The sequence below is a fragment of the Myripristis murdjan genome, chromosome 9 (assembly GCF_902150065.1).
Source record: "Myripristis murdjan chromosome 9, fMyrMur1.1, whole genome shotgun sequence".
Lineage (NCBI taxonomy): Eukaryota > Metazoa > Chordata > Actinopteri > Holocentriformes > Holocentridae > Myripristis > Myripristis murdjan.
In genome coordinates this window covers 8,556,687-8,578,103 of record NC_043988.1, presented here as the reverse complement: position 1 = coordinate 8,578,103, position 21,417 = coordinate 8,556,687, and the positions used below count along the sequence as shown (strand labels likewise).

Sequence of the window (21,417 nt, the reverse complement as noted above, 5' to 3'; positions counted from 1 at the left end):
CCCAACCCAACCCCTTCACAATCTCATGCTGCACATTTTTTTTCTCTTTTTTGTTACTTTTTTCTTTTCTTTTTTTCTTTTTTTTTTTGTGAATGGCAGGTGTGGACATGAACCCACCAAGCTCGGGTACTAAGGGACGTATTGCTGCCGGCCCCGACGGTTAAAAACCACACCGCCACAGTCGAGTTTAGTGTCCGCGAAAGCTGCTGCAGTGGACAGCTGCTTTAAAAAAAAACAAACAAAACACTTACTTAGACGAATGACACTTTCGTCTTACTGCAATAGCTGCAGTCAGGGCCTTTAGAAAAAAAAAAAAGATGATACAGTTTTGTTTATAAAGACAATTTAAGTGCAAAATATCATGCACGGGTAGTCGACTGTTGAGCAGGGCCGGTGGAAAAAAAAAAAAGAAAGAAAAAAGAAAAAAGCCCCATGTCTGTGTCACCACCTTGGGAGGGCTCTGTCTCAGTGGACAATCAGGTGAGATGGAGGTTTGAGTATGTGTGTGTGTGTGTGTGTATGTAAGTGTGTGTGTGTGTGTGTGTGTGTGTTTGGGAGGGGTGAAATCTCATAAGTGCTTCCAATGGCTCTTGAGGCATAGAAAAAGAGGCAGTGGGGTATCGTGTGGTAACATTCTCTGGCTGAAAGTCGTGGTTCTGATGGACAGAGGGGTGGGGAAGGGGGGCGAGGGGCAGGAGCTAGTGAACACAAAAGAAAGAGGGCGGAGTGTCTTCTAAAACCCACTCGTTTGATTGGTGCAGAGCAGAGTGGGTGACGCCTAGAGACTGACCACTGGCGGTGGGCTGGGATATGGGTGCGAGTCTCAGAGGTGTGGCGGTTTGAATGGAAGCCAACGTGGGGGCAGGAAATCAACAGAGGCCCGGCTGGAGGAAAAGGCCTTACACTTGGTCAGTCCTGCTGCGAGAGGATGGGGGTGTCGGTGGGGGGCAGGAAGTAGTGATACAATCTTGGGACGGGATTGGGCAGATTGGACAGTGGGGAGTCGGGTAGGAGACAGTGCTGTTTATAGGCTGCAGCCCAGCTGCTTGCCCCTCTCCTGAGTGTCCTGCAGGCGGCGCAGGCTGGCGCTGGAGTAGCCCTCGTCGCTACAGCTGCTGCGCAGGCTGCCTCGCTCGTCCCCTGAGTCGCTCACACTGCTGGTGCTCCACTCCAAGTCACCCAGCAGGTAGTCCGTGCCCTCCACGTCCACGTCCAGGTCTTCTGTTGGGACAAAACAGACACTGCATTCAGAACGATGAACGGAAACACTCTGGATGTATGGGGAACTGAGCCTGGGTGGCTGGGGAACTGATACTAGTATGTAATTTTATATTTTTAGATTCAGGGCTGCTTTGGCAAATTCTAGCACTGGTACTTGTAATTGGGGCTTCGAATGTCGACCAAGATGTTCAAATTAACTAGCAGTTATCAATTCAAATCAAAAGGCTGATATTTAATCAATGTCTCTCTTCATTGGACGTGATGATTTCTGATCTCCTGTCCCGCACGTCATCTGCTGAACTACTTCCTATCAATATGCACAGAATCATGTATTACGAACTTAACAAGACACTAAAATACACCGCATGCTTTGCATTGATTTACTGCAAACTGCACTGAAAAAAAATTTTAAAAATTAAAAACAGCTCTGATCTGGTATAATTTCAAATGACACTGAAATTTCATGCACATATCCAGCACATATCCTTGTCCTTAAAATCTGCCTCCAGGACACCATATTCCACTTTCTACTTTTTGAGTGTCCTGAAAACAAACAGGCCTTTTCATTATTATTATTATCATATAGGGAAGACAGCTATTAAACACGTGACAAGCAGCTCTGGATTTTCCTCGAGCTTCCTTGCACACTTTGGACCATCAATGCTTCTTTTATGTTGTCTAGGAAACTGTGAATAAATAAATAAATAAATTAATTAATACATTTCAAAAAGGTCTGATCCACTGAGAGACAGCTCCTCTTCACTTCCCCGTGCTTCACACGGTAATACAACCACAAAGCGCCCTGCTATTTGTTACCCATTGGCCCAGAGAGGAAGCGCATCAACTGTAGGGGATCAAACATTAACTGTTGCCATGGTTTCAGCTCCTCAAGTCAGCTATTTCACAGACAGGGCAGGTGAAGTGGTTGTGGCGCGAGGCTCACCCTGGTCGGAGTCGGACTTGTCGGAGGACAGGGTGGAGCCGGTGCTGTCCATGCGGGTCCTCTCCACCCCCAGCTGCTCCAGACGCCTCCTCAGGTGTCTCTGCTCCCGCTGTAGCTGCTCCAGAGTGTGCTGAGCTCTCCTGTCGCTCTCCTCCAACTTCTGCAGGGCGAGAGGGGAAAAACGCAAAAAAAGCATGAGGGCACGGCGGTTGAGCTGGCTGCGTTTACTTGCTCATGTCCCGGCTAAGGTCTTATTTGGGATAGGCATGTTATTTTAAAGATGCATAACCCCAACTTTTCAAAACAAGAGTTGGATTGATATATATCAGTTAAGAGATATCAGGTGAGACAGTCAAGAATACATGTTCTATTCAGGCCGATACTGCTACTGATATGTTTTTAACTGAAGCTATCGATATTTGACAATTACTAAGAATCATAAAGGGCAGATTTGGACACACTGCTATCAGATACTCAAAAAAGGCAGATACTGGCTCTATATGTTGGTAAACTGATACATTTGTTTAGTAACCACAGTGTACAACAGAATCTGGTCAACAGCAAGATGCAGTGTGATCTGTACAAGAGCGAGGACAGGTCTTTGGACAAAATGGGTAAAAAATACCTGCCAAGTGTAGCACCCCTTGTATGGCTTGGCTGTTCATGTGTGTGTGTGTGTGTGTGTGTGTTATCACAGTGGCTTATCTAAGACATTAACGTCAGTTGCACATATACATACACACAAACTAGCATATGCACTTATCCACTGTAGCGGTCAACAAATTGCCCTCTTCACACTGATTAGGCTGAGTATCCCACTCCCCCGCCTACCACACAAGCGCACGCGCGCACACACACACACACACACACCTTGATGTGATCTTTGGCCTTCATCAGCAGGCTGAGGGTGGTGTGCCTGTTGGCGTCTGGTCCCAAGGGAACGAGGGATTTCAAGCGCTCTAAACACAGCCGTAAATGCGCCCGTCTGCAGACAGAAAGGGACAAATAAAACAGGAGAGAATGTGTCATACAGGAGCTTTCACCTCTTCACAAAAGCATTTTGTAATTCGCCATTAGGCTCAATGAACTGCTTACTCAAAACAACCTGCTCGCGTCACATAATTGGTCGCTCTTAAATGTATTCACACAGCATGTGGGCACATTTGTCCGAGTCCTGCATCACGGGCCCACACTGATGATTACTTCAACTATGGGATCAATAGACGCAGACAATGAGGAACAGCCAATCAGGAAAGACGGAGGGTCATTTATGGCATCATCAGTCAATTGGAAACTCTCTCCTGAGTCCAATGAGCCACGACTGACCGCATTACCATTTCGGGAGAAAAAGATATAGATGATTAAAAACGAAAAAGCCGATCACAAAAGGGGGGCGGGGCTTAAATTACATCAGCAATCAAAAGCGAACCCTCTCTCATGGCCAACAAGCAGTCACTCACATCAATGCGAATTTGGGATCAATGGATGAGGATGATGAAATCCAACAGAAGTTTTTGCAATTATGGGATGGACCGACAGACTGATCTGCACGAGCTGCCGGTTGCAGCTAATTAATAAATAAATAAATCGCTCAGCAGCAATGAGATATTTGTATTCTGTGGAAATGGCGAGGACCTCTGCTCCATGATAAACAGGCCAGAGGCGGTGGGTGAAGTGGGCCACATCAGGTTGCATGTATTTACATTATTGTCCCAGGTAGATTGTATCATAACGTCTTGTTATTTGTAGTTGCTATGTAGGATGCTGCAATGAGCTGTATAGCTTTAGGCAGCAATACTGTGCAAAACAAATTTCCCCTTGAGAACAAGAACAGAGAGCCGAAAGAACAGGGGGGAAAAAAAAAAGCAGAAATGTGCTGAAATCACAAGAAAGACATATGTTCCGAACTGACGTCATCTCAAGCTCCCTCTTCACATTTACACATTTACATTTCTCTTTCAGCAGCCTCACCTCTACTCCATTTCCTCCTGTAGAGCTATCATTCTCTGCTGCTCTGAGCCGGCCAGCTTGGCAGCTGCCGGGGTGTGGTGGGTGTTGGTGACCACATGACCCCACTGTTACACAACACACACCTCCAGCTCCGGCATGGAGTGAGTGTGTACGTGTCTGCATGCGGCTGTGTGCGTGTCGGCGTATGAGCGTGTGTTTGGGTGAGTGGGTGTGTAAACGTCAGACTCTTCCTGGGAGTGTAAAAATGGTTGCGGCAGCTCAAGGCTACATGAGCTGTTCATTTATTGCTTGGCGCAAAGTAATCCTGACGTGGAAGAGAGCACCTAGACGCGAGTGAACAATGCATTCAAATTGGATACAGGGAGAGGCGAGACACTGATTTGGCTGCGGGCAGAGCACACACAAAAATATATTCCCACCCCTTGCCCTTTCAAAAAAACACATGCGCACGTCCCAAGTGCAGACCACACACACGCACGCACATACAAAGCAGCGCTGAATGGCTGAGACCAGGTGCCTGTTTCTCAACTGACTCAGTCCAAAGGGCATGCAGGCTGCCATTACGTAACATGGAAATGCCCTCGCCCATGTTGTTCTGACATAACATGGGATCAGCTGGGCGAGCTAATGTTTGTTAAACATTGTCGACTAGCAGCAGACTCATGCAGCAGAACTATCTCGGGTCACACGGCGCCCGTCTCCATGCGCGAGCAGAGACTGCGGGTGTGGCAGAGACGTGCGGCGCTATTTCAGCAACAGGTTATTCTGGTTCAGTGTGGCTTTAGTGCAGTGTGTCAATAGGTGAGTATGTATGTAGGCCTGTGGGCTTGCGTGCTATCAGCTTGCATTCAGCCTCAGGACGACACCTACATTCTGGTATCCCAATTCCAAAACTTTTTTTCCCCCCTCTTAGGCCCTGCAGATTTTAATACACGGGCATGTCTTGCGCTGCAGCTGCTTGAACCGGCGCTCTCGGGGCGAGGTGCGGTGAGCCTGTGAGTTAAACGTTAAATGTGTTACATCACAGTCGCTCCGTGCAATCAAACTGGTGTTTTTCACACTGGCGTACCAGCTGCTAAAAACTACAACTAGGTCAACGTGGTGCACTGTGACCAAGCAGCAGTATATCACCGTGCTCTCCATGCTCTTGCCCTTTGATCCCCAACAGTAACTGGCAATGACCATCTGGGAGAACCTGCACGTAAAAAGGTGGCGGCTGGAGTCGTGTGACATGCGTGCAAACACGCACATGCACACCCCTCGGCTCTGCATGCAAGGGGATGTAGGCCGAATAGGGCTTTTCTGAGCAAACGTATGGAAATCACACTGTGTCAGTATGGCTCGAGTCTCTTTCACACGTGGGGGGAGGGTCTCTCTGCTCTCCTCTGGCGTGCGAGCAGCGGGTTGCCATGAGTTATTTACTATCTACGATGGCTTTCTATCATTAAGCTACTGGTGGGAGAAACTGGCTACGGGCTATGACTGTGCTTGTGTAATATGAAGGGCTACGGCCGTAATTTTGACTTATTGCTGGTGTGTCACTTTATTAGGCATGAGATGTCTCCACACGCGCACACACACACACTGAGTCCTAAATCCCAGGCAGAGGCCTCCGTGCCATATATTATTCAGACTGTCCACTGAGCCAGTGGTTTGGATCAGCTAGCACAGGCGCTGAGAGGGACAGGGGCCGAGACGACGCAAGAAATATTTTGGCACCAGAGTCTGCCCCGGAAAAGCCTGGAGGAGAGTACCGGCATCGTTTTGGTTTTGGCTCCTTACCAACAAGGCATAGCCTGGAATCACATTTTCACACTGTGATTATCACGGCCAAAAATATCTCGGTAAATAGTATTATCATGGTGTTGCCCAGAATCAACAGAGGATTTTTTTTGGGTAGTGCTCAAGCACGACAAAATCCATTTGCTCCATGTTTTGTGTTGCAAAAGCACATTTTATTAGACAATTTAAAGTGAAATTCAAATGCTCTATTCAAACATGCCCACAATTGTACAATGAATGCTATAGTAACTGATTTCAATGTCACCCACGACCTGGCTCTTCTGGCCTTGCGGCTGCTATGCCATGTGTGAGCCAGTGAAACATGCTCATCAGATGGGCAGGGCCTCGTGGCTGAGGGACCATCCCATAGCTAAGGAGTCATAGGTCCGACTCCCACCCGTGTGATGGAGCACAAAGCTGCACCCTCACCACTCACTGCCAGTCCATCTGAATAGGCCTAAAGCATTCATGTAAATGCTGCTGTCTGAAATCTGCAATTAGCCGTTATGGAGCTGCACGTGAGGAACTGTGGCTTTCTCTGATTGTGAAACACAAACCACACCCTCTACGAGCTTTGTATTAACATCACAATTCTTATGGCAGCAGCTACCAGACTGGGAAAGGAGATGCCTGAAAAAACATACATCAGGGTCATAGGGGAGGATCCAGAGAAATACAGCAAAATTATAGCGAGAAATGAAAGGTCTAATTATGGCCCAGCAATCTGGTCCCAAATTTAGGTTTCTGAGACACAAAAACTCTCCTAGCTCATGGTCCACAACATTTGAATTTGTATAAACTTTACATCAAATTACAAGCCACTGCTATTTAGTTGCCTTGTAACATTCATTATTGGATAAATCAGGTATGTGAACTTTGTTATTTGTCTAGACACACGGTTAGCTAGCTAACAAGATGTCGTGTTATGAAATAATCAACTCCCAGTCCAAACTGTGCATGAATTACTAAGGTTTATAAAATTCCAGTTTGGACGCCGTGCCATTTCATTTAGAAATGCAACCAGCTGTCCTTGGTTGCTGTTGCAAAAAGCCATGGTCGTCCAACATGGCTGCCAAAGGACATGTTGCGTCACTTGACAGCGCTCGAATGCTTACAGTTTGCATTAGGGATGCAAAAAGTTTGTTAAATGCTCGCTCTGGAAACCTGCACTCGAGTGAGGAGCCATTACACCCAGCTGACAAAAATCATGCAGTAAGCACAAAATTTGAAAGTTAAGTCAACATGGTTCTCATTGTCAGCCTGAAACACTGATAAGTTACATGCTTCTTCCATATTTTTTGTCAGCTGAGTCTAAACAGTCCTCACCTCGATCGACTCTCAGTTTTGGATAGCGCTCCACTAAACACACTATACGCAAATTTCCTTAAGCTACTTTTTTTTGTGAGTGCATTATAAGTACATGCTATCTGCCTTTATAAAAAAGTACCAGTGTGGGAATCCATGTATCCATCATTCAGTTTTTTTTTTTTTTATACCTTTCAGTTTTTTTTTTTTAATTTTAAAACCAATATACTACCAAAATAATGTAGCATAATGTAGTAGCTTGTATATAATTCAGAAACTATTTAAGGTATTTACCTTTTAACTTTTTTTTCTCTCTTGTTTCACCACACCGTACAACCAAGACACACTGTACATTTTGCGAATAAAGCATTTCAGATTCTGAACTGCTATGGTGCTAATAGGCTATGACTTTCCAATTGTGTGGCACTGCTTCAATGGAAACCAGCTTGTACAGAGACTGAAAAACCGTCTTGCACAGACACACTGTGCGCCTGAGAGAGAGACATCGCTCATTAATCCAAACAGAAGCGGACAATGAATATATTACACATGGCTTATCCACTTCTGCTTATTGCCTTGTGTTTCTTTGTGGCAGTTCTCAGGCACAGAAAAATAAACTGCACTGCAGAAAATGGTGCCCATAAGACATGTTAATGTTATTTTTTAAAACAGTGTCTGATACACTTCATCCAAGGGAACCGGGTATAAAGGCATCTGTATGTGTAGCTGGTAGTGACTGGTGTGCCATTTTGGACTGGTTTAGCTCGGTTACATTCCTCACTGCTGTGTCCTTTACTCTACATTATCATCCAGGATACTGCCACATATTATCTTGTTATCCTATTTACTGTTGTTTTTCCTAGCCTGTGCAAGCCCACGGCAGTTGTAACTGCCTTACTTTGCTATCTAAATCGCTGGCAGGAAAACACAGGCGGGCAGAATTTCTGTTTATTGGTGGCTAGATGGATACCGGGATATGAGAGAAAGGGTTATTAAAAAGTCCACAAAAACTATCTTGAATAAGACCTTGACAGATATGAGCTACTATCTCCACTACTGGGCATGTAAACACGGCCTATTAGCTTCCCCTTCAACACAGTGAATACACTGCTTGGGTCCGATGAATCTCAACATCTATATGGAACTTTGCCTCATGCAGCACACAACTTTTGATGTCCGTGAACTAACCTCGGCGTGACTCACTCAGTTGTGTAATATTTCTTTTTGCAATTCTTGCCTATCTGATCGAAGCCTATACTTTCTATTGACATCCCCTGATTCAGACAGACTTTCCCATGGTGATTGTGGGGGAGGGATCTGGGTGGTGTGAGCTGGTATTCTTAGGGACTGAAGAGCAGCACCGACCCACGCACTCACTCACTCATGCACGCATGCACACTCGCATAAAATGAGAAATGTCACATACCTGTTCTTCTCCATTTCATTGTGCGTAGACCTGCAGAGATCAAACAGACACATATGAGACCATCAGTACACATAATAACTAGCCAGGAGCCAGTATTACAGCAAGCAGCTGACTGAACAGTGTAAGGCTTCCCCTCTCTGTGTGCCATCACTGCAGTCCAAGGCCACACTGCAGAGAAAGAGTGAGCGAGAGAAGGGGCTGTGTGGGAGTTTATCAACAGTCAGAATGCCTGACAAAATGAAATTCTAGGAAAATAAGGAGGGGAAAAAAAGGCTCGGTATTCTGCTGCCCAGGGCTTATTTTATGGAGGAAACTTGTCCTTTTTCAGCACTGCAAACAGATAGATGGTGAGGAGCCTGGCGGTGAAGTAAGTAACAGTAACCAGAAACAGCAGACAGGGGCAGGAGTGCTTCATATCGCCTGATCATTCACTGTGCATGTTGTAGTCAGCTGGAGAGAGAGAGAGAGAGAGAGAGAGAGAGAGAGAGAGAGAGAGAGAGAGAGAGAGAGAGAGAGAGAGAGAGAGAGAGAGAGAGAGAGAGAGAGAGAGAGTTGAAAGTAACAGAGACGGAGGTGTGCTAGCGGCCACCCTGACTCCTGCATTGCAGTGTTAAAGCTGCATCATCCAGAAACTCAGACACACACACACACACACACAGGGACGGGACAGACTCGGGCACACACACACAGAAACAGGGGACCCAGAAAGCGGGTCAAGTCTAGTGGAAGGGGCCGAGAAGACGATTCTCCGCCACTCTTGTTATCCTAAACTCCCCGCCACCTCCACCTGACCTCCCCATCCCCCAGCAGGGATGACCTCCACCCCTCTCAATCCCAGAATAGAATCCCTTGCACCTTCAGCTCTGCCGGGCCCAGCGCTGTCATCACCCTCCGGCCAAAAAGCCTCAGAGGATTCTCACTCTCTCTCTCACACACACACACACACACACACACTAGCCCTGATTCCCCACCAGGGTGCTACTAGATTTGACAAGCTCACCTCAGTGCTAACCTTTTAAACAGCTCATCCTCAGTCACAGCCTCTAACAGAGGACTTGGAGAGGAAGTGCAGAGGCTGCGGGTGAAACCCATTTCCCTTGTGTGGTGTGGTGTAACTGCAATGGGAGACATGCCAATATGTGTCAGTGTGTATGTGCATGTGGAGCAGGGGTATCGTCTTGTCTCAGACAGTCACTTTGGGCGCACTCTCGCTCGCTCCCTCTCCCTCTCTCACCCCACCAGCCAGGACTGAATTCCTCCGCTGGAGCAGACAGGCGCTGGTGACATAACAGTGCAGGCAGGGAAACGATCCCAGTTATTAAGGCTAGTGGTGAGGCTCTGGGACCCCGCCCCCCTCCTCCGCCCCCGTCCTGGCCCCAACACCCTCTGCGTGCCCGTCTATGGTGACCCTTCTACATACTGCACCCATGATATGATAGGGTACAGTAAGCTCAGCGTAGTTAGGCTGAAACTGAACACCAAGCCTAACGCACAGGGCAAAAGGTAATCCTACAGTAATCCTATGGGCTAATACAGCACTCAGTATTCCCACAATGCGTAATGCAGAGTAATATTAGAGAATAAATATTTACGTATGAAAATATTCCTGATCAAAAGGTAAGCTAATAAATAAAAAAAACACTGTTAGTATAGAGTAATACTGGATGCAGAAACATATTGAGTAATATTGGAGGGTAAGTATTTCCACATGAAAATATTTTTATTTAACTCTACTATTATAGAGTAATATTTGATAATTGAGAATTTCCTCATCAAGGTATACTGGGTAATGAATACTTCCACACTGAATAATACAGAGTAAAGTCGGATGAGAATTTCCATTGTGTGTAATACTGAGTAATACTCTTTTTTTCTTGCTCTAATGCTTGGGTTAAGAAATTAGACTGGATATGCTGGATCTGTGCACTGTATCATTCCACTACTGGCTCCTGAGCATTCCCTCAGTCTGTCAGTGTACCACGTGAGCACTGGGACAGGATGGGAAGCTGTTGGCCACCATCTTCGCGACAGTGCACTGGATCACTGTTCCACTGTGAAATGAAGAAATAACTATTTCCTCAGGCTCTCTCTAATGTATTGCAGGGAAGTATACTGATCTCTGCATCTGCCGGTCAAGGTCACTGGCGGATTCCACTTTCGTTATTTGACCAGGCTTCTCTCGGATAGAGAGAGAGTGGTGTTATCCCACACTGCAAGTGAAATAAGACGGGATGTCTTGTCAAAAGCCAGGGGTCTACAAAGAGATTCTAGGGGGATTTAATTTAATAATAAGTGAAATAAATCGAAAATTACTTCATTAAGAGCCGGTATAAAAATGACCATGACCTCCCATGCAAAATGTGGACAATTCAAGAATTACAAACTAATCAACAACAACAAAAATCTTCCCACATACACCCCTGGATTGGTTTCCAACTTGGGCTCTGAGACTAGATTAATCCACCAGATCACTGCCATGTTCATTTGAAGGCTCGCTTTAGCATGAACTACAATGACAACAATAACAACAACAACAACAACAACAGGGTGGTGAGCACAAGAAGGCTGCATTTGCCTGCACAGCAAGCATGGCAAGATGACCACCATAGCTGCACATGCTCTGTGTGTGTATGTGTATATGTGTGAGAGTGTGTATGTGTAGGGTGGGGGAGGATTCTCTCCATCTATGTAATGGAGGAGCTGGTGCTCTCCACTGCCTGCCAAGAGTGAGAAGAGAACAGGAAAGACAGAGAGGGAGGAGGAGGAGGAGGTGAGAGAGAGAGAGAGAGAGAGAGAGAGAGAGAGAGAAGGGAGAGGGGGAAGTCACTACTACTGACATACACACACACGCGCGCACACACACACACACACATCAGAAAACACAGTGACTCCCTTCCCCCCCTCTACTCACACATCCACGCCATGGGGAAACAACAGGAACTGGAGGGCTGGCTCTAGCGCTGGATGTACATACTAGGTCGAATGACTTCAAAATGGGGGCTGCCTGCCCTACATTTTACAAAGGTTCAGCAGCAACAAAAAAACCCTATCATGCCTTTTCATTAATGATCAGCCTTTCCAGGCCAAATCCAACCCCTCCGCAAAGGGGCCAAATCACTCAGTCATTGTGCTGGCCTGCTTGTTAATGATCAAGGGCCAACATTATACAGTCCCATACCCAATCAACCGAGCTTTATGGAGTTATCATTAATAACAAATGTAGCAGTACTGCCCTCAAGTTAGAGTGTGTGATAGCTGATAAAGAGGTCCTGGCTGACAGGGGGTGCGGGGGTTGTTGTTACACAGTGAAAAAAAAAGACATCAAGCTTAGAAAAACCGTGCAATTTAACAAAAGTGCTAAATGTTGTTCAGAGTGATGACGTGAACAGCATGAAGACTTTGTAACGGAGGACAGGGAGGAACCTGCTGCTGCTGCTGGAAGTCTACCTGATAAAGCAAGCTAGCCCCATAATGCCCTCACTATACGTGGCACATGCAAAGACAGACAGATTATTGCAACATACAACATCACATGTCATCTAATGGACGGAGGATTGAGTGAAACAATGGAAGAGGTAGTCAATTTCATCATCTTGGAAACAACGCATGTTTCAATTTATACCAATAGCCCAATAATCACAAAATTCCAATTTTGCTGTGAGGGGTTTTACAGCAATACTATATCACTGTACAATATCAATGCTGCTAAACCTGTAAGAGCTTATCCTGGCTAACAGGCAGGCATCAGATTCCCTTTAAAGGGCAGTCTTGGGTGTACGCAATATGAACTTACACACACCAAGTCTACAAAATATATAATATTTTCATTAGCTTGGATCCAGCAAGGCAAATCGTCACATCCACATTTTTAAATTACCTGGCCGTTCCTGTTGTCAGGAACTGCTCTCATTCTCATTCCCTGGGGTTGATTTAATCAGAATCTGTGCGCAATTCCCAGTTGCCCAGTTGATAAACTCTCTGAGGACGCCTCCACTTCAGAGACATAAGCAAATATGGCAGCAGCTGTGAAGGGTTGTGATATTACCGACAGCAAACTGAATTTGGCGATTTCTTCTGTTCTGGAGAAATGTTACGGCATCAATTAAGAAAAAGATGAACAATTAACCGTGCTGAAAGTTGCTGTTGCAGCGATGCCTGACGCAATCAGTTAACCTGCTATGATTGCTTTAACGCTGACCAACGGTCTTGGCCCTGAGGTGGCTCTGATAGAGACATGGCTAGACCCCATTGGATAACAGCGCTATTCATGGTTTAAATGTAACTATGCCTTATTGATTTCTCTAATTAAATACATCAAAAAACAGGAGGAGATTTAGATAAAGACAAATTAGAGAAGGAGATTAAGCTTTGAGGCAATTGAGGGGTGGATCCTTATATGCTGAACATTAAGGGTACATGTACAACGCTCATATCTTTAAATGTGTGGAAATTATAGCTGTGTAAACATGGGGTTATGGCAGGACATGGGCCTCCATATCAAAGCAGCTGACCTCGCTTTACCCTGTGCTTATTCATAGATCTTAACTTACAGTACTGCCATAAGCAACCACAGACAACCTCAGCACTCACGTGGCTAGGTGACTCTTGAGTGCCAGGTATGCTGGTAACCTGCACACAATGCCGGTGTTTGCATGTGTATGACTGAATGTTATGCATGTGTGGTTGAGTCAGGCCAGGTGACTGGAGCTACCAGTTCTTGTCCCTCCCTGAAATGTCGTCTTGCAGCAACCTTGAATGACCCAGTCTGCCTTGATAAGTGGCCATTCGCTTCAAGTCAGACTGATGTTTGCTGCTGTCAGTCACACTGTGTGAAGAACACTACAGGAAGTCAAAGCATGGCCCAAGCCCAACCAAGAAACACACACATGCATTAGTGTGTGAGATTTAAGCCATAGCTTTACAGAGAGGGGCTGGGTATGTAGGGGGGGGGAACAAACAGCGGAGACACACACTCATTCAACAGACAGCAGTAGGTCTCAAATGACCAATTTTTCCATCGGTGAGACAAAACTAAATGTATATTTTGTATTTTTGTTAGCCTGTCATGATGGTGGGCATGCTGATGTTTACATTTATGGCTGTCTCGGCAGGAAGCAGACTGTGAAATCATAGGAATTGATCATTTGTAATGCCACGAGGCATAAAGAGAGAAGAGCCATTTTACTATATTCTACAAATACCCAGATGGAATGTGTGCTGGTGTTGTTGACAGACTGGCTGACAGGCTTTGGATGTTTTACAGCCCCTAAAGTTGGGTGGGGCATGTCCAGAGGTGGACTTTTAAAAATTTTAGGCACTAACCTGCTGCATTTCCATTAGAGTCTGTTTAAATTTTGACCGGTGAGGTTAATGCTGCACTATCCTGGTTTGAAAATTGCTAGTCACAAGCAAAATGTACACTTCTGAGCACAGCATTCAAAAATGGTGCACAAAATACTACGATGAGAGCAAACATCAGATCGAATATTTGTATACCACTACTAGCAAATCATGTTTGACCTGTAAAACAAATGGCCACTCTCAGGACAAGGGATTAGTCCTGCTCTCACTTGGGACACATTTGAAATAGGGGTGTGCTGATTGCAATGCTGCAGCACTGAAAAGCCATGGTTCCAAGGCACAAAGAATTTTTTTTATTCCTTTACCTGCTACTTGTATTTTTCTTGCTTTTGCTTTTCCGTTTCAGGCTGTCCCTCTCTTTACTGCTGGTGAAAGGTAGCATTGAGGCATAGCCGTGTTCAGCTTCTGCAAGCACATAAACATACCGGTCACATGTACAGTAATTCGCCAATCTGGTAATGCAAAACAATATGGCCACAGTGAAAAAAATAATCAGAATATAGACACGGGAGAACTGCAAAATGCACCATGCATGACCCATAATATTTTTGGCATTCAATAACAATATTTTTGCTGGTTTGCAATCATGCAATAGATGGGTTTTATCCAAAATGTTTATACAGGGTTTTTTTTTTTTTTTTTTTCCTCCCAGCCTGGACAATGATGTCATCTTGAACTGGAGTAAACCCCACTAGCAAACCACAACAGAAGAAAGGGAGAGGGGCACGCTTAGCCCTGCATGATCAAGCCTCCATGAAAACAATGTCTCTCTGCACATCTGATTGCATCTGGCAGACAGGCATTACATCCTCCATCACATTTATTGTCAAACGTGCACACATAACCCACAAGTGTTTGAATCCAGATTAGCATTTGCTTGAGGGGGCAGTGCGTCCTGATGTATTGTTGTGCAAAATCCACACTTGTTTTTAATGCATGGCCCTGTTGTTTCGTGTAAAAAATATAACAAAGGGCAGAAACTAGATTCAAAACAGATTATTTTGAAATGGCAAGTGTATGAACTAGTCTGATCGGGGGAGGCTGTCATGGTAATATATATATATCCTTAATAAAATGGGACTTTAGCTAACAATGCGATCATACTTTACCTCTTTCCCTGCGATCAAGGAACTCGGCTGCTTCGATCAACATCTGCACCATTCCGATCGCCGCCATTTTCAACAATAACACTGATATTATAACAATCCGAGGTGGGATTCCGTGGCTGTACACAACCTGCCTCACTTGCTACAACTGGCTCGCCTTGGATTCAGATGGCTTGCTGTTTTTTTTTTTTTCTGTGTCAGTTAATGCTTGCAAGGCGAGAGTAACATTAAAAGAGATTCGCCAACTTGCAGTGGATCAGATTAGGTGTACAAGTTGAAGTTTGTGATACAGCATCAATCAGTTTATTCACTATCGTTGGTTAAAATGGTTCCAGTGAGGCTTTAGCTGGCTGGTCAAGGCTGACGCTGACACTTCTCCAGGAGCTAAGGTTGCAGCAAGCTATGTTAACCAACTAGCGTTAATGTTTTCTTGGCAAGCCTCCGAAAAAAACAGCTTGTTGTCAAAAACAAAAAGGAAGTCTGCTGGATATTTAATAAAAACGACAGTCGGCTATTGTTCTGCTTGGCAAAAATAGACGTTGTCTTGTTGGCTAGTGAGAAGTTATCAAATTAACGATGAGGGTTTTTGCTAGTTCGCTCATATGTCGTAAACAATCAGCCAGTTAAAGGAAGTTAAAACGATGGCTAGTTCAGTTGTTGCAGACTTGCCTGGACTGAAATTTTCAGGAAAAAAATGAGCTAGCTATCTTAAACTTCCACCGTCGATGTCATCCAAACCTTATCGGTTCACAGCTATCTGGCTGGCTAGTTTTGTGCTGGTTTAACGTTGATCACGCGTGATACGTCTCGGTGGAAAAGCAGATAGCGACTGACATCAACTGAGGAACACAGTGAGTGTTTATCAAACTGCTTCCAAAATAGTGGCTTGTTGATCTGGACGACAGCTAGCTACTGTAAGCCTATGTGTGCTGACATATGATTGGCTACTGGACATAACAAACTGAAATCCTATTGGGCTTCGGGACAGTACATCAAAATGGGAGGGTCGGGGCTGACTGCAACCCGGCTCCTATTTCGGCCATTTTGGATCCAGTCAACCCTCATAAGAGCGACCGACAAAGATCCGCAATGAACGCTGTTTCCCTACAGCACAATCGCGCAGCGTGATTGGTTACTCGACGGTGAACTTGATAGCGATTGGTGGATATTCGCCACGAGTTGCCGTGACTACACCCCTGTTTTTGCTAACGCACACGCCCCTCTGCCATGCTGTTTCCCGGTGTAGGACTGTCATTGGTGTTCGTGGGGCTGTTGGTCCGATTTCGAGAGCAGTGATTGGCCAGAGGCTTACGTCTTACTATTGGTGTGTCTGGCTTTTCCAATGAGAAAACATATCCGTGCAGGCCTACGCCCATTGTTTTCAGAAGTACGATGGCCATTATAAGAATAGATGTAAAACGTTAAACGGTGCTCATTTATTAAGGTGTGCCGTGGAATTAAAAAGATCAAGTGTTACTGTTTATGCAGCTAAAATAAAACTCAGTTAAAACCCATTTTTGCATGCACCCAGACACGAGAAGTCATAGCTGGAAAGCTTGTGCAGGCCTGCCCTGTGTAACTGGGTGTCACGCCTGTGGTGTTATACCTGCATTGGTTTTCATCAAATGCATAAATTGCAAATGCATAAATTGCAAATGTATATTTATTCATAAACTGCCAGTTTTATGCTGTGAAGAAATTAAAATGTTTGTATCAGTCAGTACTACCAACTGCAAGAATCAGTGCTGGTGTCAAAGATTGTCTGTGTATAATCATAAAGGGTTTCAAAGGACAAAAATTGAAAGCATTTTTATTTCAGTGAAAACACCTTACATCTTAATAACAAATAGCTCCATGCACAAACAGCTCCAGTCCACATGGGTTCTCCTGTCAGTACTCAGCAGTGGTTTATTGCAAACGCTAATATTTACAGTTTGAGTTTTTAGTTATACAAGTTATATACAGACTTTCTGCATCACACGAAATGAGGGAAAAAAAGAACCAAGCAAAAACCACTGCAACAAAACCATCCACAACTGGAAAGGGAGAACCATCAAAGGTATACTTGTTAGGTATCTTGAGCTGTTGCTGCTTTCAAGCAATGAAGTCCAGAGGTCTGTTGAATCCGCCTTTTCTGTTCATGTATTGCCTAGGACAATAAACAAACAAATATATAAATAAATATATAAAAACATTACATCACTGTTACCCTTGCAACACTTGCACATTACATCATCGAGCACCAATAGGAGAGCTGAGATCTCTGCATTGAAACACCTGCAGAGGTGATTGGCTGCAATAACAGTGGTTGATGCTGAGAGCGCTCACTGTGAGCTGACTGAAAAGTTGGCATTTCAAACCCAACAACCTCGCCGGCAACAATGCATTTATAGCAGACAACTTAAAACAGACAGATCACACGCAGCATTATAAAATGAGATATTAACACACACATTTCACAGAAATGTCTGGACAGCCTTTTCAATATTCTTGCGATCTTGCATGGACTATATAGCCAGTACCATTCAAATAAGAACCCTTTTTGTTAATGAGGTCTCCACATACCTGTATTTTCTCTTCTGGGACACATTGACAGCATGCGCATTGACTGATCCGTCGGTTTTCTTCCCCTGTGTGAAAACACTTTTATTGTTTCTCACAACTAAAACTGACTGTTGGATGGTTGAGCAGGACCAGTTTTTTTTTAATGGTTGAAACAAAATGTAACATCAGTTATGTATCTATGAATCACAGGAAAAGAAAAAATCCAGTTAAATGCTGACATGTCTGAGACAAAATTTAAATGAAAACTAGACTATTATTATTCCTTATTTACACAATATTTGGCAAAATCTGAAGAGAGTGTGCTCTTTGCAACGCCTTCAAGACCAAACTGACTTACTGTCTCATAGTATTCAGAATAAAAATATTTAAACAAACCCAGCTGTATATAGTTTTGGCACACATGACACGACTCCTGTTGAACCGACAGCAAAAACACCAGTAGTGTTGTATGTTGTTCCTTAATTTGGCTGCAGAAAGCAAGGAACCTGGATGAACTGCGCCCCCTTGTGGCTGGACATGTCTTGATTTCTCACCTTTGTGGTGTCAAAGGAACTGAATCCCATCATTTTCATCATCTCTATCTCCTCTTCTGTTTTACCTTGCATGTCCTCCGCTGTAACAAAAGAAAAAAAAAAAAGTTTCAAATCATGCCACAAAATATGCTGTGACAGTTTCACTAAATTTGTTCCCATCCAGAAGCTTCATTAGTAAAAGTTGTAGATAGTTGATTCAATCCTCTCAGAGCCAAACACACTGGCAGAGACTTGGCATTGTGCAAAAAACTGGAATAGGTTTTAACAAAGTTAAACAACTTGGTCAAGCATCTTTGAGCTTTTACTGTCAGCATGTAACACATTATATTTGTCTACGACCTGAGATCTGAATGGGTTTCACTGGCTTGTCTTTGACTTCTTTTCGCTCATCGTCACGTCTGTCTTTTTGCCTCCCAGGGGAGAGGGAGGACGAGCGGTGGCGTCTGGGAGGAGACCTGCAGGAAGGACACAGATATGGCTGCAAGACAGGTTATCAAGACTAATGAGGCCTGCGCTAAATTAGAGTCAAAACTATTCTTTTAGTTTAAGTGTGTGCCAGAAAAATTGTGACTGGCCATAAAAGGCAGAATGCCATGATGTCACAGGAAAGGACCTGAAAGACAGTTTAGTATACTTTTCTGACAATTTACCTCACTACCCGAATTAGGCCACAACTGATATGGGTTAATGTGAGCTGATCCTGATTTATTTTGCCAGTATGTAACAGATTCGACTGTTCATGTGGACTGAAAAAATGCTGCCAGAAATTTATTCTTGCCAGGATGGAAGAGCCTCAGACACAACCGAGTTTTCAATTGAAATCAAGCATAATTCATTTTTACTTTCTTAATCCATTAGTTGTACCTTTTTTATTATTATTATTATCCTTCACCACAGCTCTTGGTTTGCTTGTGTTTTTATTATTTTAAAGCGTTTACTCCTTGACTATTATCATTACATTCTATGTTTTATTACTCTCTATAATTAAATATTTATGTTGTATTTAATGGTTATTGTTTTCCTATTTCTCTATGTTCCTTTATTTTCATTTTTAAATTTATTGTTCCCATTCCATTTTATTTTTTTATTATTTATTTCTTTCAGTGTATAGCTCTATGAACATTTTTAATATGTATGAAAGGTGCTATGTAAATAAAAGGTATTATTTTAAAAACAACAACACTAATGCATACTTGTGTGATATGATCAGAATATTTATTTATATATTTATTTGTGATATTTTTGTAGGATTAATGCACATATTTCTACATAATACACATAATAACACTTTTTTTTTTTTTTTTTTTAACAAATATCTAATGCACATATTTTTATATTACTTATTCTTTTCCAAGTTCTTACAATTTCATTTATGCTTATAATATATTCATATTTTGCAAATTTAAGTGAGTGCAATGCTCCAATTCCCCTGCGGGGATCAATCCAGGATTTCTGCTTCTGATTCTGAGCATGTGGCAGCACTGACTGACTGATGGCTGGTTTTCAATAAGGAGCTTAACTTTGAGAAGTTGTGGCAAGACTAATTACTGCAGTCAGTGATCAAACAAGGTCTTGGAAAACAGGGGAAGGGAGATACGCTGTCCACTGTGCCTGGCGGGGCTGTCTCACCTTGAGCGCCTCCTATGAGGAGACCGAGAGCGGCTCCTCCGTCGGTCTCGGTCCCGTTCGCGAGAACGAGAGCGCTCCCTCTCCCGTCGCCTGCGCTCGCGTTCCCTTGAAGTGGAGCGAGATCGTCGCCTCTCTGCAGAGCCACAGGAAACAGCACAAGTTAGCGGTAGGCCACAACTGAGGCAAAACATGCAGGGACAGCTTTATCTAAGCCACTGTTGTGATGTAGCACTCTGTTTCCTTTAGTTCTTGTTGTCCCAGATGTCCTGTAGGAGTTTTTAGCAGCATGCAAGTCTTCTTTACCCCTGCACACAGCTGCTTCTGGCACAAGGATTTGGACTCTCTCCAGCTGCCCATGCATTTACATGAGCACAGAATTTGAACCCAATCATTATTATCATTACTATCATTAGGCTACTGTTATGGTAATGACTGACTCGGGGCGGCATGAAAACGTTAGATCTTAAATACTGGCACAAATCACAGGCAGATTCAGCCCAAAAACATCAGGCACTTGTAGCGCCCCCTGCTGACGTGACTGATAACATAGTTTTACCATCCAGTCCATCAGTGGAGCTCAGCCAGTCTGTCAAACAGGACTGTGGCGTTACACTGGAGAGGTAAACAGTTCAATCAACACCACACATTTACATACAGAGTATGTCATTCACTTTACCTTTCATGTCATTATTAGACGACAACTTGTTTTTTGTCCGCTGGTCGGCAAACTCATCGATTTAAGACATCACTGTGGCTCTGGTTCTCAGTTACATATGGTTTGTCATTTCATTCAGTAAAAAAAAAAAACAACCAAAAAAAAAATGATAATGATAATCATCTTTAGTGGCAGTCACGTGTTTTATTAGCAGAGGAGCTTCTCTGCCAATAAAACACGCAGCGCCTATCACCGTTCAAAATTACTGTTTTCTACTGCCTTACTCGGAAAAATTGGCGAACCAGTTATAAAAACGTACATTATATTGGCCTGGTGGGTTATAGGTACGCCGAAATTAAAGACGGTTCTGAGTCATACTGCAAAAGTGTTGATACATGTTTAACAGTGCCGAGCACATCAACAAAGCTGGTTTCCAGTCTGCTAGCGTTAGCCATCCCTGCTAACGGTAGCTAGCAGCTCGCAGCCAGTTTGTCGGCTGGTTTCTCACCTCGCCTCGGCGGAGAGCGACTCCTGCTGCGGCCCATGGTCCTGCTGGCTAAACAACAACCTCACACAGCGAAACAGAGCTATTTAAAATAAAAAAAAATCTCTACTAAGTTTGGGTATCTGTTCTTCTGTATCACCAACGTTACCACACCGATGGAGCAGGCTGTCTCGGATGTCTCTTTAGCAGAAAACATCCAAACTTCCGGTGTTCTTTCCGCCGCAGGGCACCACCTGCCGGCCCGGAGGACAATTAAACTCAACTGTTAATAACAACCATCCAATAAGCACTAACCTCGTCTAATAATTATAGTAACATTCTACCAATAGATATCATTTAAACAACCCGATCTTTATTTATTTATGGGGTGGATTTAATGTGGCATTATGGACTTGGTTCATACTGCAATGCTCTA

General features: G+C 44.0%; 2 protein-coding genes across 2 annotated transcripts; both read right to left on the bottom strand.

Annotated features, from left to right (window-relative positions):
- Positions 1-21: 21 nt before the first annotated feature.
- On the bottom strand, positions 22-16,008 carry mxd1 (MAX dimerization protein 1). Its single transcript, XM_030059446.1, has 6 exons — positions 15,119-16,008; positions 14,315-14,414; positions 8,649-8,678; positions 3,035-3,149; positions 2,165-2,324; positions 22-1,221 (listed from the first exon to the last, which is right to left on the bottom strand). The coding sequence occupies exons 1-6, from the start codon at positions 15,183-15,185 to the stop codon at positions 1,025-1,027; spliced, it is 669 nt and encodes a 222-aa protein (XP_029915306.1). The 5' UTR covers positions 15,186-16,008; the 3' UTR covers positions 22-1,024.
- A 901-nt stretch (positions 16,009-16,909) lies between these two features.
- snrnp27 (small nuclear ribonucleoprotein 27 (U4/U6.U5)) lies at positions 16,910-21,212 on the bottom strand. Its single transcript, XM_030060089.1, has 6 exons — positions 21,006-21,212; positions 19,843-19,975; positions 18,553-18,668; positions 18,214-18,293; positions 17,681-17,745; positions 16,910-17,264 (listed from the first exon to the last, which is right to left on the bottom strand). The coding sequence occupies exons 1-6, from the start codon at positions 21,040-21,042 to the stop codon at positions 17,210-17,212; spliced, it is 486 nt and encodes a 161-aa protein (XP_029915949.1). The 5' UTR covers positions 21,043-21,212; the 3' UTR covers positions 16,910-17,209.
- Between the last annotated feature and the right edge of the window lie 205 nt (positions 21,213-21,417).